The sequence below is a fragment of the Meriones unguiculatus genome, chromosome 4, assembly GCF_030254825.1.
Source record: "Meriones unguiculatus strain TT.TT164.6M chromosome 4, Bangor_MerUng_6.1, whole genome shotgun sequence".
Taxonomy (NCBI): Eukaryota; Metazoa; Chordata; class Mammalia; order Rodentia; family Muridae; genus Meriones; species Meriones unguiculatus.
Window position 1 is genome coordinate 102,606,420 of NC_083352.1, and position 17,220 is coordinate 102,623,639.

A 17,220-nucleotide genomic window follows, 5' to 3' on the forward strand; every position below is an offset into this window, starting at 1 on the left:
TCCGCACGTCCCCATGACGCCGGACGCCGCGGACGCCAGCAGCGTGGCCCGGGAGGGCGGGCGGGGCGCTGGCGGTGAGTGTGCGCTTTTGAGCGGCGGCGTCCCGAGCTTGTGCGTCCGCAGTAATGAGCTACGACCGCGCCATCACCGTCTTCTCGCCCGACGGCCACCTCTTCCAAGTGGAGTACGCGCAGGAGGCGGTCAAGAAGGGCTCCACCGCGGTGAGCGGGCCCGAGGCCTGCGCGGCGGGGCGCGCAGACATTGGCGCGGGGGCCGGGCGTTCTGCTAGCGGCGGGTGGCCCGGGAAGTGACGGGAACTAAATGGTAGCCGCGGGGTAAGCCGGGCCGCGGGGGCTGCGCCGCGCTCCTGGGAGAACCAGGTGGCTTTGCCAGGCTTCCCCGTTGCGGAGCGTCTATGGGAGCGCAGCCCCCGCGCATGGGCCGGGGCCATCTTGGTGCTGTTCGCGCGGCGCGGAAGACGGAGGCCGCAGGTGCGCGCCGGGGGCAGGAGGCTGGCTAGGAGTCGGCGCCGGCAGGGACTTGAGGGATCTCTCAGCGAGGCCCAGGTGGGCGATGTGAACAAAGGGCAGTTCGTCGGCCCTGCGACGGAGACAGGCTGTTTCCGGGTCCGCCCGCTCCACGGACGCTGTGTTCTGGTTCCGGTGGGCACCTCTCACCGCGCCCCAGTTTTTGTTCAGGGACCTTAGAGCCATTTGGAAAAGGAACTGCAGGTCACCTGCAAACGTCAGCAGTGAGACAGTTTTGCTTTTTGTTTCCCTTCAGTCACCTGATCTTCGGGAACACACGTGGTTTATGAGTCTTGAAGCGCTTGTATTTCCCAAGTATTTAATCATGAAATTAAAGCTCCCTATCTTTAGGGACTTAACCCATCCAAAGAACTACAGAATGGCCAGGCTTGGAGGTGCAGGCCTGTAATTCTGGCATTTAGAAGATTGAGGCTTGAAAATCTCAAAACTACGAAGTCATCCTGGAATTCTAAAATGAGAGACCCTCCTTCTTTCTGTTTTTGTGTGCCTGTATGCATTGTTAATTTACTTTCAAATTATTTTTGTTTATGTGAATTGGTGTTTTGTCTACATGTCTATCTGCGAGGGTGTCAGATTCCCTGGAACTGGATTTGCAAATAGTTGTGTTGCCATATGGGTGATGGGAGATGAACCCTGGTCCTTTGGAAGAGCAACCAGTGCTCTTAACGGTTGTGCCATCTCCTCAGCCCCAAGCGATATGGCTAGTAAAAGATCCCTCTTTGGAAAACAAAAAAACTGTGCAGCTGCTAAGATCGCTAAATTGGTGAAGTGCTTGCTCTGCACACCTGAAGTCCTGGTTTTGGCTCCCCAGCACCCCCACCCCATTTTAAGGAAACTGCTGCACACAGTGACATCCCGGAATCCCAGCACCGAGGAGGCAGGGACAGGAGGATACTCTGGGCTTGCTGGTTAGCAAGTGTAGCAGAATCTGTGAGCTCCACATGGAGGGCTGGAGACAGTGAAGCCATTAAAGAGTGCAGGTCCCCTCTTGCAGGGTACTGAGTTTAGTTCCTAGCACCCAAACTGGAGGGCTCAAAACTGCCTTTGATGTTAGGGCCTGGGGATCCAGCACCTTGAGTCTCCATGCATACTCGGAAACACACAAAACCAGAGGAAAACTAGAATCTGCAGCTGCTTGCTGCATCCCTCCAGACCAGGGGCAGCGTGACAGAGCTTCTCCCTTGGTAGGAGCTTGTGGAAGGTTCCTGGCATCTGGAGGATTGGGTCCAGGGATGCCACCCTACATCTGTGAGATGCCACCGAATTGTGTCCTCTGTGCCTAACTGCCTTGTTCAGGGATTCCTGCATTTGCTTCAGTTTCTCTTTTGTCAGTGGGGCTCCCTGGGTTTATTGTGGTGTTTTGTTTGATTTGCTTTTGGTGGTGCTGGGCATGCATGGCAAGCCTAGCTTACAAGTACCATCCCCAGAACATTTTCACTTGTTCAAACAGTGGCTACTTCTTCCCTTCCACAATACCAGCAGTAAGCAGGGAGGAGTGTCTTTAATAGTGGACAGTGCTTCACACTGTAACACACTGGCTCCTGCCAGCCATGTGCAGTGTGAGCAGGCAGGATGGTAGACTGGGGTTTAATGCATTCCGGGCTGTTTAGCTGCAATGCAACTGTAACCACTTCAGTGCTTTAAATACAGGAGATTGGCATTCAGGTCCTGATAACTTGTCCTAGTCCATAGGAGTGGGTCTAGGTCCTCCTGGTCATGTGTCAAGTGTGATAGGCCATACTTTCTGGTGGGGCTCCTCACAAGCCTTGTGCCTGGCTAATCCCACCTCACTCTGCTGTCAGAGATTAACAGCTGTCCTGCTTATGTGATTCTTAAAAGTGACTTGTGCATTCTCATTTAAGGTTGGTGTTCGAGGAAGGGATATTGTTGTTCTTGGTGTGGAAAAAAAATCAGTGGCCAAGCTACAAGATGAAAGAACAGTACGGAAGATCTGTGCTTTGGACGATAATGTCTGCATGGCCTTTGCAGGTACAATTGGATCAGGGTGGCAAGTTGAGCATGGATGACTAGTTAGTTGGTGGGGATGGGCAGTTGTGATACATGTAAGTGGAGAGCCTTTAAAAGAAATGGCTATGGATCTCTTTGAGTTCAAGACTAGTCCGGTCTGCAGAGTGAAAACAGCAGTTGTTCTTGGGGAACTTTGCTGGGGTGGGCAAGACCAGGATTCCAAGGTCTGGATTCCTAGACCTTGTTGCTATGTTAATCTCAGCAGCAACCATGACTAATGTTCTCCAGGTCCAGGAGCCCCTGTGGCTGCAGGAGCAACAGGACCCTCCTTGCCCTCACTTGCACCACAGAGATGACAGTTATCACCTTCAGCAGATCCAACCTAAGGAGTCTCAATTCCCCTAAACAAAACTAAGTGCCAGCATAACTTGATTCCCAGCTGTTCATGTATGTTCTTGTGAAAGCTTGCAGAGGCTAGTGTGCTTTGGAATGCAATAATCAGATGCTGTGTGACGATGTCATTCTTGTAACTCAGTTGTAGAACCTCTCCTCTTGTCTCAGGCCTCACTGCTGATGCCAGAATAGTCATCAACAGAGCCCGGGTAGAGTGTCAGAGCCACCGGCTGACTGTGGAGGACCCAGTCACTGTGGAGTACATCACCCGCTACATTGCCAGTCTGAAGCAGGTAGGTACTTGTTCAGGCAACTACAGCACTGTTCTGTTGCATCTCCTGGCTTGGAGCTATCCTGAACTCTCTTCTCTGGAGGAGAATACAAATATCTGCCAAGCAGTTGAGAGAGGTCTGAAAGGCACCCTCCACTCTGGTAAGATGGTAGTAAACGAAACATGTATGGAGGTGACTCAGTTAAAATGTATGATTTAGGGGCTAGAAAAACAATGGTTCAGCAGTTAGGTGTATTGGCTGCTCTTTCTTAGGACTCAGGTTCAGTTCCCACAAAGTAGCTTACCGTCTGTCAGTCCATTAGCAAGAAATGTACCCCCCCCTCCTGACACCAGACACAAATGTGATGCGCATACATCCAGGCAAATACACATACTTTTTTTTTTAATGCATAATACATTTTCAGACCTGGTGTGCCTAAGAGGAAAGGGAAATGTTGACCACTGTTCTCAAGTTTAGCATCTGAATTGTGGTTGCTTGGGGTTAGGCTTCGTTTTGTCTCTTTACTAAGCAATTGTCATGTATGGCATGAACCTTATGGTTGGTGGTGTTCTCTTCCTTTTAGCGTTACACCCAGAGCAATGGACGCAGGCCATTTGGTATCTCTGCCCTCATTGTGGGTTTTGACTTTGATGGTACCCCCAGACTCTATCAGACTGACCCCTCAGGCACATACCATGCTTGGAAGGTAAGTCTGTGTCAAAACAATAGAACTTTGGGCTTTAGGGAGGTACTGAGCTGGCGCCAGCAGATGACCACCTCTTAGCTTAGTTCTAACATGCATTGCCTATTTGTTCTGTGTGTGTATAAAAGCAAAACATTTCTACATTGCTGTTTGGCATTGTATCAAAGGACAATGGGATTATAAGAGAGGGCCTAAATTGAAATCTCCCCAACTGTCTCTTGATAATGAAATAAAAGAACTTCCATTCTTGGTTAAGGATCAACACCAATTGATCTAATAGCCTTTTACAAAAAAAAAAGGGGGAGGGGGAGTAGGACCTGGGTCTGTGACAGCACCTCCCACTTATGAAGAGCCAACAGCAAGAAGAAGCCAGCTACTGGCAAGCCAGACTGGCTCTGCTAAGACATGTCTGTTCTAGGCCAATGCCATAGGCCGGGGCGCCAAGTCAGTGCGTGAATTCCTGGAGAAGAACTACACTGATGATGCCATCGAGACAGATGATCTGACCATCAAACTAGTGATCAAGGCACTCCTAGAAGTGAGTATACATGGGAAACCTCAGGCAGGGTATGCTTGCTCTGTCTTAAGAGTGGGCAATGGGCTGGGCGCAGGTAATCTATGCCTGTAATCCCAGCACTTGGTGGAGGCAAGGAGATGGGCAAAGGCAGGCAGATCTCCTCTGAATTTGTGGCCAGCCTGGTCTACAAAGTGAGTCCAGGGCAGCCAAGGCTACACATAGAAACCTGTGTGGAAAAGCCATATTTGCCTAAGGGGAGAACATGAGAAACAGGGCTGAGCTATGGAGTTTCTTGCTTAGGTGACAGGGCCCTTCAGAGGTTTGAGTTGCTAAGTCAGGAAGTTAGGATGCAAGTGGGTGAAACCAGAGTACCTAGAAATACAGGCATTGGGTCCTAGCAGCCATTGTTGTCTATTGAAAAGTTGCTGTACAGACTGGGTATTATACAGATTATCTTGAGTAGACCTGACACTGCATTTGGGGCAAAAGCTATACAGATGTTCATTCTCTAATATGGTAGGTTTGGTCATGAACTGTATTTTAGGGCCACGTGAAAGCATGAACTAACTCTTTGCCTTCTTCAAGGTGGTCCAGTCAGGTGGCAAAAACATTGAACTTGCTGTCATGAGGCGGGATCAGCCCCTCAAAGTAAGTCTACTTTTGGGTGGAAGAGTTCATACACACAAGAACTCCTACCTTACCAGTGCCAGGTTACAAGTGTGTACTAACACACTGATTTTTGCTCTATTGATGTCATCTTAGCCTATAGGGCTAAAGGGAGGAAGGGGGACGGGGGACCAGCCCCAGCTCCTGTGATGCTTCTGAAGGTTAATTTCTCATGGGGAAATTTATACAATGTGGCATTGGCTCCCTCCCTGCCTGTTTAGATGTGCTTCTGTGTTCGCTGTCTCTGCCTCACCTTGCCCCCAGCAGTCCTCCACAGGGCAGGTTGTAAAGATTAACCATGAATGTGCTTTCTGTGGGGCAGATTCTAAATCCTGAAGAAATTGAGAAGTATGTTGCTGAAATCGAAAAAGAAAAAGAAGAAAATGAAAAGAAGAAACAAAAGAAAGCATCTTGATGAAGTGAGCATTTGTTGGAGCAGCTTTCAGCCTGAATCATGAGCAAGCCTCGGTGTTGTGGGCCTTCTGTCTACTTGTCCGAGAGCCCAATAAACTACTACATTTTTTAACTTTTGTGATGAGAACATGTCATTTGGATGCATGCTTGCTTCACTCCACTCTATGGGTGTGTGCCAAAGGGTTTGGCAGAGCCAGGGTTCTCAACACATTTCCTTTTAGACTTTCAAGTCTCCACAATAAATATTAGTATGCAGAGCCATGGCTTTGTTCAGCACCAAGTTTGAGGATTGTCAGTGGAGCTGGTTGAGTGCTACGTGTAACTCCTCTTGCCTAGCATGTAAGGCCTGGAGAGAGAGCTCAGTGCGTAGCACTTGGTGCTCTTCCAGTGGACTTGGGTTTGATTTCCAGCACTCACATCAGATGATTCACAACTGTCTTTAAACTCCAGTTCATGAATGTGATAAGCACACACTCAGTCATGCACCCATACACAAAACCTCTTAAAAAAAAAGCTACATGGTAAAAACCTCCATCTCCCGTTCCACCCCCAAAACAGCTCAGTACATTTTGCTGTTTGTCATACAAGGTTGGCTGGGTGTCATTGCTGTTTTGTTTTTGCCAGAAATATACTTACTTCCTCTTGGCTGCTAGACTAGTTCGTTCTTCCATCAACCTTAGCTTATAGCTTCCCTTATCCTGCCCCCTCCCTTTTGTTAACTCTTAGGCCAAATTTATGCCTAGCATAACATCTGTAAGATGTGATTTAATGCTGTGTGCCCTGGCAAAAAACAAAACAAAACTCAAGTTTACTGGTTTAAGGATACATAGCTGCTTACACCTAGCACATAATGCAGGTTCCTCCAGAGCCCATATGAAGTTGCATCCATACTAGACAGCCAGTGAGGCCCAGCCTGTCTACTTGGGCTGTGGTCACCAGGTCACTTTTCTGGTGCATCATATGGTACCTGTAAGTATCTCTAAACTTAACTAGCCTACCAGTGCTCTAAGCCCGACTATTGCTTGCTTCTGGGTAGGCTCTGGCATGACACATGTGACAGGCAATACTTGAAGGTTCAAATGTTTATTTAGTTTGCATTACCCCAACAGTAGCCCCAATGCTATGTTCTAGTCTCAGCTATGAAGTCCTACAAAAATAAACCCAAGCTTTTACAATGTGACTTCATCAATACAGAACTAACGCTTTGTAGCTATTTTGAAGGGGTTTTGGTTATCAAGGTGCTTATTTTCAACAAAATGCCCTGTCAGTCAGAGGATGCATGCTTATACAGAAAAGCTGACCCATTTACTCATGCAACAAATTTATGTCCCCACCCTCCCTCCACCACCTTTAAAATAAACACACAAGAACTATTTACAATTGAGGAAATAAGGCTAGTGACCTTAAAAAAAAAAAAAAAAAAAAAAGACTGGCTCATTTCAAAGTGGATGAGAACACTTAAGTGCAGCCAGAGGCTAACAAGGATGGGATCGTCAGGCACACCACATGAGCTTGTCTTGGATTCCTGGATTTCAACACTAAGCCTCAGCACCTGTAGAAGGCAGGCTCTATGTGAGACTCAGAGGCCCTTCCCACTACTTCACTCATCCTCTGTCAGCCCCCAACACTGAACACGTCACTGGTTCATTACACAACATGATCCATGAAACACCCCCCCACCCCTTCCCTGCCCCTGGCCCTCCCACCCCTTATGACTGGTTCACCCTGTGCTGGCCCTGCCTGGCTCCTGAGACTTCCCACTTTTAGCAGTTGGGGTACCAGGCCAGCAGCACCAGGGGCCAGATGGGTTGCAGAGACACATTTGGACACCACATGTGCCAAATAAAATTTGGTTCCATTTTAAGAGTCAAAGCTGTCCGGAAAAAAAAAAAAAAGAAAAAAAGAAAAAAAGTTAGAAAGTGAGGATTGAGCCTTTGCCTATAGAAACCTTTTTGCAAAATACCAAAACCTTACTATTAGGCTGTGTGCAACCAAGAAGGAAATGTAGGTCAAGATACCTTCAGAGGTCACCTACAAATACTTCCCCCAAAACAAGTGGTTCTAACTCAGACCATGTCCAAGTTAGGTTAAGTCCAAAACTAAAAAGCAATAAGGATTTCCAGACGTGGTAAATGAGATCCACCTCTCCTGGTGAGTGTAGCATTTCCTTCTGTCCTTATTTTCAGAGCAGCACCTCTGTGCCTCTTCAGGATCCTGTGAGAACAGGAAGTGAGTCAGTCCAGCAGGTCCCTGTCACATAGTACCCCTGGATGAAACTGGGTAGTAAAGGTAGGAAACTGTAGGTCCTCCAAACCCCACACAGCACTGTATAGGGATGTTCCAGCCAGACTTGTTCCACAATAATGAGCTAACAGGCTCTGATTCAGTCACCACTGGCTGCCATTCTCTCTCACAGACCACACACTTCACAAGCCCTCAGCTGACCCTCCCATTCAGATGAAGCAGGGGCCTGGTTATGACCCCCACTGCTCCTAGGATGTGCCTGAGTTATTCTAAGGGTCAAGGTCCATGCTGTGGTGGAGTTTTTGAGACAGGCTTGGTCCCCAGCTTCTAAGCACTGTCTAGGGATGCTCATCCCACCACTTCCTATCCAAGATCCAGAAGGTTCCCCCACTCACTTGTACTGCACCTTTACACCCGGCCAGTCCCAGCTCGGTGGGAAGTGGGGTTTCGTCGTGTTGTCCCATTTCCTCTGCCTCCTCGGAATCCACCACGTGAACTACGGCCACGAAGGAACCTTCCGGACACTCCAAAGGTCTCAGTGTTCAATTTCCTCTCTTCAGCCCATGTTGTCCGCCTAGAACTAAACCGAGAAAGTGTGGTAAAATCTGACTATAGTGGGCAACACCTGAAGTTTCTGAAATAGCACAGAAAAGGAAGAATGAGCTACTGCTACAGTTGTTAAAGAGGCAGGGGACCACTGCCCTGGAGCTTGGACTCTAGTACTGCAGAAATCAGGCCTCTTATCACAATGGTAGACAAGTGAAAAAGAAGCCCCTAAGGACCCACACAAGAACAGTTAGATCCCAGCCCTTCCTGCTGACACTTGGTGACCATCCCCCATATGAGCCTCCGACTGAGCCATCTAGCTCTCTCATACCATTTTTAGCCATTGTCACCAAGAGGCTATATAGGTCAGCAAGATATCCCTGACTGGCTGTGCCCTCACTTAGAATATAGCCTACACCATCACCCTGTCTATTCTGATGCATACTCACATGCAGATCTTGGCTTCACCACTCTTATAGCTGTTGCTGAGAGCTGGCCACACCCCTGCATAATGATACAGCTGAATCTAAGTCCTTCTCTTAGCTTGTCTCTTTCTTGCTTCAATTGCTCCCCTGATAAAGTGTGTACATGGCTCAGGCTATCCAGCTCATGTCCTGCTCTTCAATGGCTGGCAGCATGCCTAGTACTCATTCAATAGGACTCCTAGGTCTGCAGGAGTTTGCATATAGTCTAGGACACAGCTCATCCACAATGCTTATACACATCACAATCACTGACTTACAATACTTGAGAGGACAGGGTGCTCAACCAATTGCCCAAGTAGCAAGGTTCTTAAGGGCTTCCCACACCAGCAGGCAGATCAGGGAAGAGAAAAAGAAAAGCAGGACGTGCAAAGACTTGACCTCAGCAAATCGTAATCAGGCTAGGTGACAGACAGAAGCTTCTGGTTCTACATCCTAGCTGGCAGAGGTAGACCCAGCTGGGACTCTTGTACCTATTATTTAGAAAAATAAGATCCCAGGACACCCATCAGAATATAAGCTTACAGCTTGACTTAATGTTAGTACATTTTAGTCATGTCCTCCCAGGACTTACAAAATAGCCATTCTTTCTACAGTGAGGCCTTTACCTTGTTTTGAGTTCAGAAGAGATGTTGTCAAAGAAGGACTTGGATTTGTCATAGTAACAGTTGGGCCCCAGAAGATCTTCCTCAGCCGGAGTCTCTTCACTCTGGGTCATCACAGCTGGGTCTTTCTCTTCCCCCTTTTCAGATTTGTCATCTACAAAGAGAAGCAGAGCACAAAGGTCCCAAAACAAACACTACCCAAGTGGTTTCCTGCTGGAGGCCCACTCTGCAGCTATCCTCAGGCCTAGAAGATGACCTAAACATTTCATGCCACAGCGATCCTTTCCTCTCATTTCAAGTCACAAGTTTCACAAGCCCATCCCAACTTTATTCTTCAGGTTATGCAATCTGCACATTGATCAAGATCCCAACTCATTCCAGAGTGACACCAGCCCTTCTGTCTTAACCCAGTCTAAGAGTTTTCTTGGGACATAACTTTCAAATGAATCAGACCTTTAAAATTCAGTTTCTTCTTAAATTCTTTATCAAGCTCTTCTCGGTTGAATTGGGCATTTGCACTCTCAAAATCAAAGTCACCTTCAAACTTGATTGTGTTTTCCTTAACATTAGTAGGACGATTTTGCCCTCTGGAACGATTTCTTGTTCTCCGATTGCCTATGTGGAGAAAAAAAAACACAACGGCTGAAGTCACCAACATTTCCAGCTTGAATTCAAAGCAGCTCACAGACACACTGCAGACAAGGAGGCACAGCTCACTAAAGCACCACCTTAGCCCAGGTCCCCAGCACAGGAAAGCAAAGCATAGCCTGCTGCCATGGCTAGAACTCAGGTGGCCGTGGGTGTTACCTGACCGCCTCCGTGGAGGTCTTCTGTTCTCATCATTCACCTGCCCTTGAGTGTGTACAGGTGCCGGCTGGACTACATCTAAGGTGCAAAGGGAAAAGTGAGGCAAAGCTCCCGCAGAAGCCAGAACCCAGCCACCAAAGCACAATACCACCACCACATGCAGCCCTATGGGACTGAGGCTGTCCACAGGCCTGCTCGCAGAAGCATGTAGTTTGGGATAGGATATGCTTTAAAACATAGACCAGTGAGTACTATACTGAGAACACAGAGCACACTGCAGAGAAAATCAGTGTTCAAGTACCGCTGGCAGTCTTGCTGCTTGGCTGAGCCTGGCGACCATTAAGCTGTGTTCCTGAGGTGACCTTGCTGGGTAACAGTTTCTTAGCATTCAAGTTATCAACAGAACTAGTTTGGACAGCCTGCTCTACCATGGGGCTCTTGCCGACTGGAGTAGATGGAAAACCAGCTCCTGAGGTGAAGAGAGAAGGAAAATTTAGCAACAGTTAGAAAGAGGTATCTCCAGCCATTTCTCCTTCTGGCTGGTACCTTAGGGGTACAATAGGGGTGACATACTGTCTAGATCAAGTCTGAACCCAGGATTTACTCTCCCAGACCACCCCATTCCCTTTGAAGATGGTCCAAGGTGACAAAGAAACCAAGTCACAGGGTGGCGCCAAAGCCAGTTCTCTAAGAGCACCAATCCTTGAACTACAATGTTAAGGAACTACAATGAAAGGAAAGTCATTGTGCTACCAACCGGTCTTCTAGACAAGCTTTGACTAACCCTGAAGGTATCGACAGCCCTAAAATAAATTCAGAATTCAAGAACAGTTACTCTTCTCTTTGCTGGAGAACCACCACCCCAGCCTGGGATCTTCTACAAAATATAGTAGTCAGACTCTGAAGTTAATTCTAGAACAGCTTTATGAAAAATAGGATGAGCTGAGCAGGACGAACTACAATGAAGGTTAACAAACCACAGCTTCTCAAAGAGTAAGTTCTTTATAAGCAAGGATGAGCTCCCAGGTGCCCACTGTCAGGGACTGTATCTACAGCACCACACGAAATGCAACCCCTAAACAGTAACAGTGGTGGTCCCAAAATGAATGCTGGTGGCAAACCATGAAGGGCCACCAGTAATGTCTGCTGTCCCTTGACCTGTCCCAGGTCTTTTAACCCATGGGGAACATTAACTCCTTGGGGGCTGTGTGGAATGGGACTGAGATGTGAAACAATAGTCCTGATCATGGGAAAACAAAATGAAAACACTGCTGTGGAGAAACTCTATTGACAGGATTAGAGACACATTTCCAAGGCAGGTATCCACAAGGTCCTCTCTGACAGAAACTAAGCTGGACCACTTTCTCAGGCCTATTTCACTCAGCAAGGACCCCAAGGGACAAACAGGAAACAGCCACACAGAAGTAGCTGGTGTGTGTCGTTTTTAAAAATCTCTGCATGTAGGGGCGTTTTTTCTGCATGTATATCTGTGCACTCCAGGCACACGTAATATCCTTAGACCAGAAGAGGGTCAGAGACCATGTAGGTGCTGAGAACCAAACTCATGAGCATCAGGTCATCTGATGCTCCTAACCACTTAACTATCTCTCCAGCCCCTTGTGTGCTCTTTAAAAAGCAGTATTACCCTATGGATAGATTTATGTGACTGGTCCTAAAGAAAACAAAAGTATCTCCAGTCACAGCTCTGAATTAGAAAGAATGTAAACCCTAATTCAGATACAAAAAAAGCCCTACAGGACTTAACCCACACATATAGAACTGATAGTATGCTATACCCCAACCCTTAGAGGCCTTCTGGACTGAGATGTGTAATGATGCCTTGAGCTGGCTACTAGCATGCATGACAACACATGTAAAACAGACATGTAGAAACATCAGCATGAGAACATCAGAAAAGTCAAGAAACCCAAAGTGCTGCTCTCTCAGCAGATAGGGGGTAGCTGCTCTCAAGATGGCACTATTCATGCAGCCAAGCCCCTGGGGCTGCCATGCAAGCTCCCCACTTTGAATGCCCTGAACAGAGAACACATGTCTCATCCAGGTTGTCTAGGAAGTCCCACAGCAGCAATCCAGAACCTTTGGGACCTAGAAAACCCCAGAGAAACAGCTTTGTATTCCCATGCAATGGCCATGGACAGGTCAAATCCTAACCCCAGGTGGAGTGAATTAAGTGTTCTGCTGACTCTTTCTTAACCCTTTAAAAACTGTGGCATTAATAAATCAGGCAACATGCTGAACAAAACAGAAGCAGCATCCTGATCCCTGGGCCTAGCAAATGATCTGTTCCAGCTCCTGCATCCTGATTCTGTTCACCCCTGGCTCTCATAGTCTACAAGACAGCATGCAGTTAGTTCTCCAAACTGCTGTTACCCTTGGAAGTGAGCTGAGGTGGCTCTGAGGACATGTCAAGCTCTGAAACAGGCTGTGGAGATGGAGAGGAACTAGGGCTGGAAGCAGCGGCTGAGGCTGGAGGGCTTACCAACTTCTCTAAAGAAGAGAGAGAGAGAAGAGCACAGAGAAAGCACACAAATAAGTCAGGACATACTTGTCTTATGCCTAGCAAGCTTGGAAAGAGCCAAGTGACCTCTCAAATGATGATTTTTTTCTTTTTTTTTTAGAGCCAGGCTGAGAAGTCACCTGTCACACATCAGAACAGCAATCACAAGTGGCCCATAGCATTGGTTTGGAGCTTAATTAACACTCCCTGCTTCAGCTGCCTTATGCTGGAGTCTGAGCAAGGGTGAAAGGACAAGATGCAAACTATGTTCTTAGGAATGTTGGAAGCACATATGTGTACATACGTACACTCGTGCAGAGGCCATAGATCAGCCTTGGGTATTGCTTCCTGGGGTGTCATCCACCTTGTTTTTTAAGACAGGATCTCTCAACTGGCCTGGAACTCACTGTTTAGGCTCAACCCTTGGGCTAACCAATCTCAAGGGCCTGCCTGTCTCTGCCTCCCCAGCTCTATAAGCACCCAACTCTCCATCTTTTGAACACAGCTTCAAGATCCAGGTCAAAGACTGGGCTGCTCTAACTCCCAACACACAAATACTCTTATTCTAGGACTAGTGAACCTCAAAAGAAGCCATGCTTGAGCTGACTCTTTCAATAGTTAATATAGGCTTATAGCAGGACATAAGGTATTCATGGGCTCACAGATAGAACGCATCTGTAAGAAAGCACAGCTGCTCCAGAACTTCTGATTCCAAGTGCATGTTAATTTATGTCACCTGGTGCAAAATTCAATGCTGCTGCCTTAGTCTCAGAAAACAAGTTATTAAACACTAAGGAGCTGAAGCTGCACTGGGTAATTTATCAGGCAATAGTCCAGCAGCTGTGTGACATGAAGAACTAGCCCCCTCTCAGGGTGTATGACTCCACTATTAGGTACAGGTATGAGTAGTTGAGCACACAGAATGGTCACTCACCTAGACCTAAGGAAGCGGCATACTGCTGGCTGAGCAGGGAGCTGGCTGCCAGCTGGCCATACGGTGGCATCCCTCTGAAGGGGCTGTAAGGCACATGCGGCTGGAAGGGCGAGGCAGAGGCAGAGCCCAGGGAGGACTGAACAACGAGATACACAGGTAAGAGCACTGCAACATCCTGTTACCCTTCAAGTCTCTACACACAGCATTTTCTCAGACAGGGAGAGGGTGCCAGGTCTGTCAGCCTGCACTCTTGATATGGTCGGGAGAGTTCTGGGCATTTTCCAGTGTTGCCAAAAATGCCTTTCCCCATTTCATGACAGCTGCATGAGCTTCTTCACAAAATTAAAACCCTCTCATACCTCCCACCTGCCAACAGCAATCTGACCTTTCTACATGAGGAAACACCACCTTTAGTTGAAGGCTCCCTTGAAGAGGTATAGCTGTGAGGCCAGGAACTATTTACATATCTCCAAATGTGTCCTTCCTCTCCTGACCCAGCCTCCAGGACTTGCCTGTTCATTCCCAAAGCCTCCTTTGACTTCCATGCAGCTCCTCTAGTCTCTTTGGTAGTCTGGTTTCCCCTTTTTTAGGACCCTGAGTACCAATCCACCAAGCTTTCAGCAACCTGACTTGAGTGCTTCCATGTGCCAACCCTACCTGCTCCCACCTTTCTACATATAGCTTCACCTCAGAACCTGGAGCAGTCTGAATTGGAGAAGCCAACTAAAGTCTAAATTTACAAAAGAAAATAATCTACCCTTCCCCTAGCAATCCTGGGGTATAACCTACCAAGCAATCAGACTTAGCTTAATACTTTCAAATTTAGAGTCCTACAACAATGGAATACCCTATTAAGACAGTGAAGCAACCCTGTCACCACCGAAAAATCCGATGACACTCAACACTATGCCACTCAAGAGCTTGAGTGCTATACTCCAGGGACTCCAGGACCAGGCAAGACCACCAGCAGCAACATCTGTAAACCACGCACAGCAAGCTACAAGTCTCTTTCCCTAGCGCCTGGCCATGCAGAACATACTACCCTGTAAAGCAAATGCTACTGCATGAATTAATAACTCTAGGAACAGAAACCATCTACAAGAAAACCAGGCCAGTGTTCATTAGAGGGCAATTCAAGTTGAATGCTCTAGACAAACAGATGACACTAAGATCCATGTGGAAACCAGCCTCTTATAAGCCACACCCACATAGAAGCATGACACACTTACCTGAACAATAGCAGGATCCTGAGGGAGTGTATGCTGAGCTTTTGGAGGTTCACATACAGTAATATCTTTGATATCACTTCCCCGGAAAATGATGTACTCATAAATTTCCTCTCTTGGGGGAGCAGGCCTATCTGTGGGACGGTCTTCAGTACCAAAGGACCTCACTTAGGGGTTGAGAAAAAGAAGGGTTAAGTTGTTGTCCTGTGCCACATCCACTAGATTAAGCTTCTGACACCAGAGCATCCTCTCTGACGCAGCACTCTCTTTACAATTAACAGCTACTTAATCGCTCAATTTTCAGCTGACAGTACCTATAAGGCACCTTGTGGCAAAGATTGCAAGAAACAGTAATAGTTCAGGAAGATGACGTGAAAATGTTCAGACTCCCAAGTCTCACAAAGCTCCCTGCAGACAAGGCTGGCTTTGCAGAACCTCCCTCCTCACATCTGACTTTGCAGATGGAACCTACTGCAGTTTCATGCCTGAACCCTCATCATAAGCTGCAGCTGAGATTTTCCTAGGCAAGCACAAAAACTCTCCCTAAGCCCTTGTATACACAAAAGGCCATGGGTGGTAGAGAAACAAAGGGAAGGAGTCCCGGAACTCAGACCCCTAACGTCAGCTTCTGTGTCCAAGCTGTCTGTAAGGAAATCCTGGACCCAAGACACCCTTCTACAGGGATCTAGGAATGCTACCACACCTCTTTGGCAGGACTCCTGGATTGAGGGAGTCTGGTGGCCGGATTTAAGCAGCAAAGTCCTATCGTGGACAGGGTCCTACTCTGCGCCTGTTTTTTTCCCAACTGGGGATCTCACGTCAAGTGCAGCAGGAAAGTTCAAGTGAATAAAAAGCCCTGAACACTGCGCTTTCCCCTGCAGCGCCGCAGTCTGGGTCCGCTGGCTTCAGACTGGCCTCGACCCTTCTGCACCCTCGAGGGTCTAAAACACACGCTTCTGGAGAGCAGCAAGGAAACGAGCGCCCCATTTTACGCGAAGAATGGAGACAAAGAAGCTCTGGGGCCTCAGGATGCCGCGACTAGCGCACAGACTCTGGACTTCTCTCATCAAACCAACCCCTCAAGTCGACAGGGTCGGGAGAGTTCAGAGCAGGGCAGCCGCAGCTCAACCGACGCCCCAGCTCGGCGGGAGGCTGTACCAGGACGCGGTGGGCCGTGGCTGCCGAGGGGGTTCCAGGAGAACGCACAGGACCCGTGCCCCCGCCTTGGCGCGCGTCTCGCCCCGCAGGTGGGGAGGTCCGCGGCTTCAAAGCCGCCCCGCCCCCCGACACCTGCAGGACCGTGGTCCGCGCCTCCCTCAGCCCCCGCCGAAGCCAGGAACACCATTGTGCCGGCAGGCGCGGGGCGGCGGAGCTGTTGGGGCGGCGGTTGGGCGCGCGGCGGCGGCGGGCCGCTACCTTTGGCGAGCGCCACGGTGGAATTGTCGGTGTCGATGGTGTAGAGGATGCCCTCGTAGCGGATCTGTGCCTTGGAGATGAGGCTGATCTTGCTGCCCAGATACGGGGTGCCGGACGAGCCGCTCATGGCGGCGGCCGGGGCGCGCCGGGCGCGGGGGACCAGCGCCGGGCCCCGCCCGCTCCGCCGCCGCGCGGTCGCCTGGCCGCCCACTCCTGCGCAGCTTCGAGCCGCCGCCGCCGTCGAGGCGCCTCCTGCCGCGCCTAGGGGCCTGCGGGCCACGAGCGAGCCGGAGAGGGAGCAGAGCGAGGCGCGTAGCCTAAGTCTGAGGGGAGCGGGGGAGGAGCGCCGCCGCAGCCACATCCGGGGCCTCCCGCCACCTCGCGCCGCCCCCGCACGCTCGTAGCCCATTGGCTAGGCTCGCCCGGCTCCCTTTAAATATGGCCGCGCCGCCGGCAGTGGGCGGACCCGCGCCTGCGCAGCTGGGAGTTGCCGGCCAGGGACCTGCCCCTGGGGCTCTTCCCAGCCGGTTCCCGACGGGCCCCGCGCACGGCTTAGGGGCATGAGACTGAGAGGGCGGGGCGGAGCGCGCGTGCGCGGGGCAGGCGGGCAGCTACTGTTTGCAAACTCGGGGGCGGATCTGGGGCTGGTCCTGGAGGAGCGCCAGGCTCCTCCCTTCGCGCGTGCCGGCGTCACCCTTCGGGCACTGGGTGTTAATGGGCAGAAGACTCCTGTCTCCGTTTCCTGTTTGCCGCAGCCGGACCCCGACAGTTAGCCTTCCCTGGGCCAGGTGCGTCCTGAGTCCCGCCCGGGCCCGGGACCGAGGAACCGGCTGGCGGGTGCTGCTCCGTACTGCCGGGCTCCCGGCGGCCGCCCCCTAAATAGAAAGTGCAGGGGGAGCCCGGAGGAGCCCTGCGCTCTTCCCAGCCCTGCGGCGCTGAGGTCCTAAAAATAAGCCCTGAA

The 17,220-nt window shown here is 49.6% G+C and overlaps 2 protein-coding genes across 5 annotated transcripts; one reads left to right on the top strand and one right to left on the bottom strand.

Annotated features, from left to right (window-relative positions):
* The first annotated feature begins 30 nt into the window (after positions 1 to 30).
* Positions 31 to 5,593, top strand: Psma7 (proteasome 20S subunit alpha 7). Its single transcript, XM_021646354.2, has 7 exons — positions 31 to 221; positions 2,411 to 2,537; positions 3,078 to 3,202; positions 3,765 to 3,887; positions 4,303 to 4,422; positions 4,987 to 5,049; positions 5,390 to 5,593. Exons 1-7 carry the CDS (start codon positions 126 to 128, stop codon positions 5,480 to 5,482), a joined length of 747 nt encoding a protein of 248 aa, XP_021502029.1. The 5' UTR covers positions 31 to 125; the 3' UTR covers positions 5,483 to 5,593.
* Positions 5,594 to 6,548: 955 nt separating this feature from the next.
* On the bottom strand, positions 6,549 to 16,613 carry Lsm14b (LSM family member 14B). 4 transcript variants are annotated; one of them, XM_021646342.2, is made up of 10 exons: positions 16,260 to 16,612; positions 14,847 to 15,010; positions 13,618 to 13,753; positions 12,557 to 12,673; positions 10,467 to 10,634; positions 10,166 to 10,243; positions 9,812 to 9,973; positions 9,362 to 9,512; positions 8,121 to 8,305; positions 6,549 to 7,695 (listed from the first exon to the last, which is right to left on the bottom strand). In XM_021646342.2, the coding sequence occupies exons 1-9, from the start codon at positions 16,384 to 16,386 to the stop codon at positions 8,134 to 8,136; spliced, it is 1,275 nt and encodes a 424-aa protein (XP_021502017.1). In that variant the 5' UTR covers positions 16,387 to 16,612; the 3' UTR covers positions 6,549 to 7,695; positions 8,121 to 8,133. The 4 variants fall into 4 exon arrangements, with proteins under 4 accessions (XP_021502017.1, XP_021502018.1, XP_021502015.1 ...); XM_021646343.2 differs by lacking the exon at positions 12,557 to 12,673 and having other exon boundaries at positions 16,260 to 16,613; XM_021646340.2 differs by lacking the exon at positions 10,166 to 10,243.
* Positions 16,614 to 17,220: the final 607 nt, after the last annotated feature.

What these genes read in the sequence shown, in the direction of transcription:
- Psma7 (XM_021646354.2), top strand. Translation starts at nt 126, where the DNA reads ATGAGCTACGACCGCGCCATCACCGTCTTCTCGCCCGACGGCCACCTC. An exon ending in GCACATACCATGCTTGGAAG is followed by an intron (nt 3,888 to 4,302) that starts GTAAGTCTGTGT and finishes TGTCTGTTCTAG; the next exon opens with GCCAATGCCATAGGCCGGGG. An exon ending in GGCGGGATCAGCCCCTCAAA is followed by an intron (nt 5,050 to 5,389) that starts GTAAGTCTACTT and finishes TCTGTGGGGCAG; the next exon opens with ATTCTAAATCCTGAAGAAAT.
- Lsm14b (XM_021646342.2), bottom strand. Translation starts at nt 16,386, where the DNA reads ATGAGCGGCTCGTCCGGCACCCCGTATCTGGGCAGCAAGATCAGCCTC. An exon ending in TGCCGCTTCCTTAGGTCTAG is followed by an intron (nt 12,674 to 13,617) that starts GTGAGTGACCAT and finishes TCTCTTCTTTAG; the next exon opens with AGAAGTTGGTAAGCCCTCCA. An exon ending in ACCTCAGCTCACTTCCAAGG is followed by an intron (nt 10,635 to 12,556) that starts GTAACAGCAGTT and finishes TCTTCACCTCAG; the next exon opens with GAGCTGGTTTTCCATCTACT.